Raw genomic sequence first — 10,014 nt, 5'->3', positions numbered from 1 at the left:
GCCTTTAATTGGGCACTTCTAAAAAGTGTTTTAAATAAACAGACTAATGATTTGTTCTTTCTCTTTCGATGTATATATTCTTTCTGCGGCTGAACAGTATGCAGTTTTCCATTACACAGCTGGTTATAAGCAGGCCACCCTGCATAAAGTGCCCAAGTGTGCATATTATGGTGGATGGGATGGAGCGGTCATATACCCCTGAAAGTATGCTTCCCACAGGGAAAAAGGCGTTTATAGAAGTAGATGAGTTTTGGCTAATATACACAGATGGATTTATGATCGACATCGGGCACAACACATTAATCAGCATCATCAGCAATAACATAACAGTCGGCTCTATTACACTCGCAAAACTTCCGTTAGGAATAGGCAGATACTACAAAAAGGACTTTAAGATTCAAAGACACCTGCCTGACGACATATTTTTGGATATAATTGTGGAGAGCCTTTCAAACACTCATATTACTACATCAGAGAGGATTCCTTCCATCACAGAGACGCTTAACCAAATACCATCATATACAAGTGTAAAGAAGGCACCTGCCCTCAGTAACTTCGCAGATTCGCCAGCCCCATTTAAGCCAGACTTTGTTCCCATGGTGGAAGCAAGTAGCACTAATCTATCGGCAAATAATCTGGATAATTTACGCACGCAAACCCCCAGTATAGTACAAAGCAAAGAGTCTGGATTAAAAGAAACCCCACTTCCAATAGTGAAAGTCGCACAAGCCATATCGAGTATGAAAGTTCCTTCACCTGCATCTACTGAGCAACCAGCTAATAGTACTGCAAAGATCTTTTCTAAGATGCCATCCCCTCCTGGAATGCGAGTGCGCCCTACTGTTGATCTTCTGGAAGGCGCAGACGTAGGTATTAAAACTTTATTTCCAAAGGTTGGCTGGAAGCCTGTTTTGTCCGTTAAGGGATCTTTATATGAAAGCCCTGTGCTTTCTGAAAGCGGGCTGCTTGATAGATGGACAGAAATTGAAGATGACTTCAAGAAAAAGTTCTGTATAAAAAGAGGGATACAACAGACAGGCTTTCTGAAGAGAGACAGGCCTGGCAAAAAAGAAAGGATTCTGAGCGAAAGGCAGGAGTTTCTTCTGTCAATTGTCTTTGAAGCAATAAAGAAGTCTAAGGTCTCCCTAAAAGACATCTGCAACGAACTTATAAGGTGGACAGAAACAGAAGAGCACGCGCCCCATATTGATAGTTTAGTTAATCTGTCTTTAGTTTTCCCTCTTGAAAGCGAGTCCATAAAAATCATGGAAGCCACCCATATGTTGACAGAGGTAGAGAGCAAAGTTAAGCTATTTCTTCAGAATAACTGCACAAAGGGAAGACTTACTTTAATCAAATACGTGCACTGGGCACATTCTTCGCTTGTTGCTCTAATCGCCACTTTGCAGGAAATCAGAAACTCTCTAATTTCTGTTGAAAATGACAAAGAGTTTCCTGCCTTTCTGGTGATTTTATTGCGACTTGGAAACCTAGTCAACTATAAGTACGCTGAGGTTGCAAATAAGTCTCCTGCAAAGGGATTTTATCTTTCTTCCGTAAGCGCCTTTTCTAAATGCGCAGCTGAAATCATCAATGAAGAGGGATGCAGGCTTTCTTTGCTTGAGTTTATAATTCTCACAACTCGCGACAAAATTGACTTTAAAAAAATACTCAGTACATACGCAGTCTTTAAGAACATTCATCTAAAGTCTTTGAAGGATCACTATTCCATGCTGCGTGCTGGATATGATGAAGTTGTGCTGCTAGACGACTTTACTGGAAAGAAGGAAAGGCTTCACAAGATATTTCTTATAATCCGAGAATGCGAGTATCTTATATCAGAGGTTGACACAAAGCTATTTGTTCTTTCTAAAGTACACGCAGACACCCCAGAATATATCTCTGAAAATATGGTAGATGCAATTGGCTCTATAGAGAAGTACAGCTATTTATTTAGATAGCGCTATATTAATAAAGTGTCCATAAACAGTTTACAAAGTGTTTCTTCAAAAGACCCTAGCGCAACTGGCTTTATTTGGAGCGGAATGTCATTGAATATTTCAACTGCATGGTCAAGGCCTTCAATTCCTGTTAGCACTTTAATGTCCCCAGATTCAATGTTTATTAGCTTTCTTTCCATTTGTGCGTTGGAAACAACAGATTCTTTTATCTTATATTCTTTTGGCTTATGGGCCTCCTTCAGAATTGAATTGAGAACCTGCTCATTCAGCTGTACGCGCAAAAATCCGGGATATGTATTCTGTGGCGATGCATTGGGCAAATTCTGTGTTTTAATGTACACATAGTTGTTGTTGGAATTGTATGACGTGTACACTACAACTGTTTTCCCGCCAATTGTGTACAAGTGAATAGTGCCAGTGTATGCAGATGCACCCTTGGCGAGCCCCCATTCTAGAAGAGTTGTCTCAAAGTCTTCATGCTTCTCTGTTGTAATTAGCATTGAAAATAGAAAAGAAATTCATTGGCTTGCTGTGTTTTATACTTTTCTATATTGCGAAACAGAGCAAAGAATCTTTGAGATGGAAAGTAAGAACAGCACCTATAGCCCAAACAAGGTGGATTCAGGCTATCCTGAGACTACATTTGGGATCCTTATTCTAGTTCTTTTTGGCATTATCACAGCTGTGGATCTTATAATTCTTTTCATACCAAGAGCCATCCCAGAATAGAAGAATGCATGAGCCATCACTTCATACTGGGAATTTTCAAAGAATGCTTCTTTATAGGTCTGTACAATTTTATTGAAATTCTATTATTTATAAGAAGATTATAGCTGGAAGTATAGCCTAGCTTATTAGAGTGATTATTCATTTCTCATAGTAGAACTCAAGATAAGAGCTGCTTTTTGTATAGTCTTAATTGAAATTATTTATTATGGGGTTCTGCATGCTTAGACGCAAATAATCATACAGTTGGCAAAAACCTTGATAAAGCACATGATGGAAGATAAACTTGAGCTTCTTTCTTTGACTATTTTCTTATCCTATAACTTTACTTTTTTCCCTTGCAAAAGAAGAATGGTTGGCCTTCCGTGCGGGCAGTTCCATGGCCTAGTGGTTTTTGAAAGCCCTTTTACTATTTTATTCATTTGCTGCATATTTAAAACATCTCCTATCATGATGCTTGATCGGCATGCTTTACTTGCTAGCACCTTTCTTAGGCTAGTAAAAACTATCACGGGCTCTTCCTCTTTGAACCGCCCCTCCTTTATTCTTTCAACTATTTCTAGCAATTCTTGGCTTCCAAATATCGTGTTTTCATATGCTGGTGCTTCTATTATTTGTGTTTTTTCTTCGTTTAGAATAAATCCATGCTTTTCAATACATCGAGTGTTTTCTCTTAATAAATGCGCATCATACTCAGATATGCCTATTGCTATTGGGTGTATCAGCTTCTGTCGCTTATACACAATAGTACTGCGCAGATGCTCGTAATTCACTGCCTCGTCAGCTGCATGCTGGTCTATTATGTACATGTGTATATTACTTTCCTTCACAAGTGTGCACAGTATAAAACCGTTATTAAACTGCCCAACTATCTTTAGCATGGATATCTCTTGTATGCTTAGCCCAATACCATCCTCATATTTATGACTCACTAAACATTCATTCTTATCTATAACAACCGCCTGCACACTTTCATCTTTTTTTGTCTTTCCAGGGCACATGCTATACACCTCCTCAAAGTTTCTATTATTATGATCGCATATGTTTCGCTCACTTTCTTCTCCAGCACCATCTTCTAAATTCTCGACTTTACTGCTCTTAGACACACCAGCCTGCATGATGTCGTTCCTAATCCCGATTTTATTAGGCTTTTCATTCTCCATGCCCAATGTCTTTGTGACTTCATTATTACTGCCTGCGTTTTGGTTGACCTCCTCTTCATTAAGGTTGATCATAATCTTTTCAGTGCTTCCACTGTTTTCTATTATGCTCTGTATGTTATACTTACTAATTCTGCCAATTTCAGATAACACTGATATTTCCTTCTCTTCATTTATTTCTATATTATAATAGACCCTGCCATTTATATTTACACTATCGTGCAATGCCTTCTCTATTCTTTTGTTCTCAAACAGCCGCACTTTGTTGTGAATGACCCCCACTGTTTTTCTTTCTCTTTTATTTTTCTTCATTTCCTGGATACACTCCATCTCTACAATGTACTCTACAGTGGAATGGCGTCCTGTAAAAACTATAACTCTACACCGCTGCACATTGTATATCTGAATGAGCTTTTCTGTAATGCTCATTTTTTGGTTTAGCAGATTGTATGGAGTGTTATACAATATGTTCTGGTTCTTATATAGCTTGAAATGCACATTATGCACTGTGTTGTACTTTCTCAGCATCTCCACAATCTGCTGCATATTTTTATTCAAATTGCTAAGCAAATAATTGTGCCTAATAGGCTTTAGTGCGTAGTAGTTGGATATGCTAATGCTAGTGCCTTCTGTGTCCTTATATCCCTCCAATACACAAACTGTTTGATTTTTCGCGCTTATCATTGTGCTTTTTCCGTTGTTTTTCGTGTTTATTGTAAAATCGCTCACTGTTTTGAGCGAATACAGCACCATGCCTTTGTACCCATACTTGTTGGGCTCTTTGTACTTGGAGGTTCCGCCTTTCATTAGAAAGTGCTCATTCACTTCTATTCCTGCCCCATTGTCCTCCACTGCGTATACTATGTTTTTATTTGTTGCGCATATTGTAACAACTATCGCTGTGGAGCTGCTATCTATACTATTGCGTATTAGCTCGTTTACTAGTGTGTATATATCTGGAAGTATTTGCTCTGTCTGAATAGCAGCGGTGTCTTCATTAGAAAGTATTTTTATCATAAAAAATGAAATGGAAAGAGGACTACTCTTATATACAGAACTTATACAAAGAGCTACTTGACAATGAGGAAATCTCGACTGACATAATATATAGAAAGATAAACAGATTGGAAAGCCAGATTCGAAAAAAAACAGACATTATAATCCGCCAATTAAGCATTCTTCAGAGAGAAGAGAAGGAGCTTGAAGATATTTTAGAAAGGAGTATGCACTAAGCATTATGCATTTGGCAGAGTTTCTTCTATGATATTTATCAGGAAAGCCCTATAACCCCACATAAGATCTTTAAATACACATGCTTTCGTTGCTATACAAAATAAAAATATTGTAAAAATAAGTAAAGCGGTACAATTCTCTATAATATAAAATGTTTTTGGTACATTCTACTATATAAAAAGGCCTGTAAATTATATGCTTGGGCATATTCTGATTGTTATATATGTTTATTTTCTTTTATAGCATAGCCAGATAATATTTTAAGCAAAATACACAGCAGTCCTAATAGCTAAGACAGAAACACTTTGACTTTAATGGAATGGGCATCTAATAAACATGATTATAAGACAAAAAAATATGTGTCCATATATATATGTTTTTGGCTATGGATGAGTTAGCTTTTGTATAAGGACTTACAATTAGGATGTCGCAAATAGAGCCTTAATAAGATAAATAAACTCATTGGAATTAAGTTTTTAGTTATTCTCTTACGCAAGCAGGATCCAAACTGAATTAAATTGATATTATATACACTTTTTACATTATGTCTTTAACATCATATAGAACTATTTACATTTTGCTATGTCTTTTTATGCAGTAACTAGTGTAAGTGTCTTAGAATCAAAAATACATTCTAATCTACCCTGCCTTTAAGTTTTAATTTAGAAACAAGTCTATACGCTTTCATTGTCTTCGCATATTGGCATCATTAGCAAAACTGCACTATAAAGCAGAAGATAGGCTGGCAAGGTGTATTTAATCGATATATAGTTTCCTGTGATGCAAACTACTATAGCCAGAGCATATAGAATTGCAAATACTACGTATTTTATCTTATTGCTATCTATTCTTTCATATGCTTCTGTTAGCGAGCTGTAGATGTTTGCATATAGTGCTATTTTGCTGGGTTGCTTGTGCTTTTCTGGTATATTTTCTTTATTTCTCTCATTACTAACACTAATTACTGTACTTTGTAGATCAAGCCCATCCATTTAAGATAGGTACAGAAATAAAATATATTTATTAACTAGTTTTGCTGAATATACTACATGTATATTATAGCAAACAATTTTAAGCATATTTATAGAAAAATAAAGCCTGTGTGTATTAAGCAGGCTTTTCTGCTTCAAGAACCAATTACTTCTGAGCAACCTATAATAACAAAGTGGTTTCTACATAAAGCATTGCATTATAGAATAAATATTCAGTTTCTGCGCGAATATATCCAGAAACAATCGTTTTTATCCTTATAATCCGAATAGAATTATATTGCTTGGATGCAGATCAGACTGATAATTATTATGCCTATAAATAGAAAGTAGTATGATAATAGCCTATCGTTTAAGAAAATGTCTTTATGCTTTCTACAGTAGTTCTTGGGCTATGAGTTTATTTTACTCTATATAGTGTTATGCGCGTGCAGGTTTCAGGCCCTATTTATCCATGTCATTGTAGAATAGTAGTCGAAATTTTATTTATTAATCTCCAATAGGAAGAATGTTCTGGAATAAAGTGAGTTTAAATACTGCTCTGCTTGTGCTACTTGAGTAAACCCTTTGATTTCTCTTAGCTTCGGGGTAGTTCCTGTTGTGTGCGGCATGAATATACCTATTCGCCCCTTGCTCTTTAAGACACTTCTTCCTATTTCAATTACTCTCCCAAAAAAAGGAACTGAGGGGATAAGATACTTATCGTTTCCTTCTACATATTCATTGGCCTCTGTTGTTTTCTTTTTAATGGTTTCTCTCTCTCCATATGGCGGATCACATAAGATTACATCTACTGTGTTTTCCTTAAATAAACATTCACTGAATATATCATGCACTCCTATCATCATTACTTTATCAATTATGTTATACATATCGAAGTTGCTGTAGATATTTGTATTTGGAAGCTGAGTTTTTATTCTAGAGTTTGTATGCGCTACTTCTCTACCTCTGAACTGCTTGTCATTTATGTCTGTTCCAGCCACCATTGCTCCACACAGTGCTCCTGATAGCAAAATGCTTCCACTTCCTGCAAAGCAGTCCCAAAGTATTGTTTTTTCCGACACTCCTGCCATATTGCATATGATAAATGATATTTCATTATCCATTGAAGTATTTCCTATAAATTTTCTGTTCTTCACTGAATACTTCAAAAGCTCTTTTCTGTTGCTTTTCTTGTATAGCATGCCCACCATGCAATATTCATCGTCCTCTATAACGCTTATAGTGCTTGCTGGATTGTTCAAATCCACTCTATAGTTCACACATATCTTTTTAATAAGATATTCAATTGCTTGCGGCTTACTGCTACATATACAATCTATTTTATAATTGCCCTCTATTTTACTGTTTATGTTTGCAATAACATCTGCATTTAAAGATCTATTTAGCTTTTCTATTATATTCATGTTTGTGCTCTCATTTGTATCATTGTTTCTTTTTTCTAGTAGGTCATAATTAAGCATTGTTATAGCTTCACTAATTAGCATACTCTTTTCCAGAACATGCTCTATGGTTGATGGGCATGCTGTGACTATGGAATATTTTATCTCTCTCTCAATACTCGTTTTATGTATTAAGTATTTTCCTTGCGCACTATCTAGAAGACTTTTTAGCTCTGGTTGTATGAATGAATTGTATCTATCCACGTGCAGAAGAACGAAGGTTTGCTTATTCTCTTCTTTCATGAACTGTAAAAATAAATTATTAGTACATGTTGCATTTACATGATCAAGCCACACTGCTATACTAAACCATTTAGCTTGTCTGGCTAGAAGACTATGTAAAAAAATCTATCAGCATCTGCTTGCTTAGACCTATATTCTACATTGCTAATGCAGAATTCTTCTCACACACTGCTATTAACTTGCATCTGGTCAATATAGTACCAAGCATTCTATGCTCTACATGCCACAAAGTCTCAATTTTCTTGTTTGTAAGCCTTTCTATGATACATCTCAGCGTACTTTCTTACACATCTTGCAAGCTATAGTCTTCAGGCCTTTCCTCATATGATTTCTATTTTAATACATCTGTGTCTAGAAAATAAAAGTGTATGCATATGGGTCAATATATATGTGCATGGAGAGGTTTTTTAAATAAAATTGGCAAAGGACAGGGAAAATCGAAAAAAGCACTAAGTTTGAAGACCCTTCAACCAGAGGAGATGGGCTGTTGTGGTTATACTGGTGCATACGAGAGGTCACACGCGCACAAGAAAGATCAAATCCAGCCCAAGACATTTGAATCTCATATATGATGGATAGAAAAAATCATTTAAATTCTAACAATTATGGGTAAGCAGCGCCTATTTATACATATAAATAGTGCTGAGAAGTTCTATGCCAGCCCACCGCTGTGTCTAAATATGTGCCTCTGCCTGCAGTATAGCACTGCACTAACTCTATAAAAATACATGTCTTCTCTGATTTAATAAAACAGACTTTACTGATGTGCTTTTGTAGCCTTTAAATTAAAATATTTATTTCTGTCTGGCAGATGCTGTGAGCACATTCTGGCCTCACAATTAATTTTTTTCTGCAATTTTCAGAGAACACTCTGCATATACAAGCTTCCAGAAGCACAGAGCAGACAGAAACTGTGAGCATAAAAAATATGCAAAGTAGACTCTGAACTTCCTTTTGTTTATTCTCTGTTTACTCTTTTTTTACCACAGAAAATAGACCTGCATTTGGAAGGATCTATTTTCTGGTCAATATTTTTAAAACATAGCACTCCTTAGCAACCGGTGTGTTTATGTTTCAGAGAAAAAAGATAAATAGGAAGAGCATTTGCGGATTATCAAATGACGGAACTAGTTTCAATACCTGAAAATGAATTGGAAGCACCTGAAAGATCTTCTAAAATGAAAGGTCTTAGGAAGCATGTCAGATCAGTAGGGCGCAAAGCAAAAGCTGTTTGTAAGGTAACAGTTAACGCGATGCGCACCCAGCTCAACACAGTTGCATCTATTTTCACCATGTGCTCTGCAAGCACTGTGACAGAGGAAATACCAGATGAAGTCATCTATGCTTCGGTCCCCTCTAGGAACAACTCCCGTGTAGATCTGGCAGAACAGCCAGCTGAGGCTAGTGCAAGTGAGCCAGCTGAGACGAGTGCACCTGTACCAGCAGAGACTGGTGCAAGTGAGCCTGAGCCAGCACCTGCAGAGGTAACAGAGGAGCCAGCATGCATTGCACTAGCAGAGCCAGTAACTCACACTGAGACTGCTCTGGTCCCAGTAGAAGCAGCAAGTGCCCAAGAGCTCGCAGTTCCAGAAGAGACCGCAGAAGAAGAGACACATCTTCCAAAGGCTGCTGCTAAGGACGACATCTCAGTGGTTTTCTGCCTCTCTGAGTTTATCCGCGAAATAGAGGACATCGTGAAAAACACCTCTCTTATTCCATGTGCCTCATACGCCCCGGGCATTATACTCTTTTATCTTAAGCAGAAGAGAAACCATCTGCACGAGCAACTGAAGAACATTGAGCTTGCATTTCATACTACTCCAGATAGTGCTTCCCCTACTGACATGGACCAGGATGTAGTTAAGTTTCTCATTGCCGAGGCCCTTGAGCCTACAGAGTGCATAAGTCACTGGCTTTCGTCTGATGAGCCACTGCAGGCAGCATACACCGACCTATACAAGACGATTATAAAGACTTTGTTTGAGGAGAACAAGCAAGGAACAAGAACAGAAAGAACAATTGTCTTCTACTGCCAAACCCTAAAGTACATCAGAACCGTCCTAGGCCTTGCATTGCAAGACGTCGAACAGGAGCCTCTAGACCATTTGCCAGTCCCCCATCTGTTCACAGACCTTCTGAGCAATCTTTCCAAGCCAGAGAGCGTGGCTGCTCTTCTGGAGGCTAGAGTGCAGCAGGCTGACGCAGAGTGCAACGAGGATCTAGATAGCGAATACATAGCGACTGACGGGGAGGAAGAGCA

General features: G+C 37.6%; 7 protein-coding genes across 7 annotated transcripts; 3 read left to right on the top strand and 4 right to left on the bottom strand.

Annotated features, from left to right (window-relative positions):
* Positions 1–68: 68 nt before the first annotated feature.
* Positions 69–1,961, top strand: NESG_01383 (uncharacterized protein; the record flags this gene model as incomplete). Its single annotated transcript, XM_053049014.1, has 1 exon — positions 69–1,961. One exon carries the CDS (start codon positions 69–71, stop codon positions 1,959–1,961), a length of 1,893 nt encoding a protein of 630 aa, XP_052904819.1.
* A 2-nt stretch (positions 1,962–1,963) lies between these two features.
* Positions 1,964–2,461, bottom strand: NESG_01382 (uncharacterized protein; the record flags this gene model as incomplete). The annotated part of the gene is made up of 1 exon (XM_053049013.1): positions 1,964–2,461. The coding sequence occupies one exon, from the start codon at positions 2,459–2,461 to the stop codon at positions 1,964–1,966; it is 498 nt and encodes a 165-aa protein (XP_052904818.1).
* A 543-nt stretch (positions 2,462–3,004) lies between these two features.
* On the bottom strand, positions 3,005–4,864 carry NESG_01381 (uncharacterized protein; the record flags this gene model as incomplete). Its single annotated transcript, XM_053049012.1, has 1 exon — positions 3,005–4,864. The coding sequence occupies one exon, from the start codon at positions 4,862–4,864 to the stop codon at positions 3,005–3,007; it is 1,860 nt and encodes a 619-aa protein (XP_052904817.1).
* A 5-nt stretch (positions 4,865–4,869) lies between these two features.
* Positions 4,870–5,079, top strand: NESG_01380 (uncharacterized protein; the record flags this gene model as incomplete). The annotated part of the gene is made up of 1 exon (XM_053049011.1): positions 4,870–5,079. One exon carries the CDS (start codon positions 4,870–4,872, stop codon positions 5,077–5,079), a length of 210 nt encoding a protein of 69 aa, XP_052904816.1.
* A 675-nt stretch (positions 5,080–5,754) lies between these two features.
* NESG_01379 (uncharacterized protein) lies at positions 5,755–6,072 on the bottom strand (the record flags this gene model as incomplete). The annotated part of the gene is made up of 1 exon (XM_053049010.1): positions 5,755–6,072. The coding sequence occupies one exon, from the start codon at positions 6,070–6,072 to the stop codon at positions 5,755–5,757; it is 318 nt and encodes a 105-aa protein (XP_052904815.1).
* Positions 6,073–6,551: 479 nt separating this feature from the next.
* On the bottom strand, positions 6,552–7,754 carry NESG_01378 (uncharacterized protein; the record flags this gene model as incomplete). The annotated part of the gene is made up of 1 exon (XM_053049009.1): positions 6,552–7,754. One exon carries the CDS (start codon positions 7,752–7,754, stop codon positions 6,552–6,554), a length of 1,203 nt encoding a protein of 400 aa, XP_052904814.1.
* Positions 7,755–8,872: 1,118 nt separating this feature from the next.
* On the top strand, positions 8,873–10,012 carry NESG_01377 (uncharacterized protein; the record flags this gene model as incomplete). The annotated part of the gene is made up of 1 exon (XM_053049008.1): positions 8,873–10,012. A coding segment is annotated over one exon (1,140 nt), but the record flags the coding sequence as incomplete, so codon positions are not given.
* Between the last annotated feature and the right edge of the window lie 2 nt (positions 10,013–10,014).

This window comes from Nematocida ausubeli (assembly GCF_000738915.1).
Source record: "Nematocida ausubeli strain ERTm6 chromosome Unknown supercont2.3, whole genome shotgun sequence".
Lineage (NCBI taxonomy): Eukaryota > Fungi > Microsporidia > Nematocida > Nematocida ausubeli.
The sequence above is the reverse complement of the archived record's forward strand: the minus strand, read 5'-3'. Positions and strand labels throughout refer to the sequence as shown.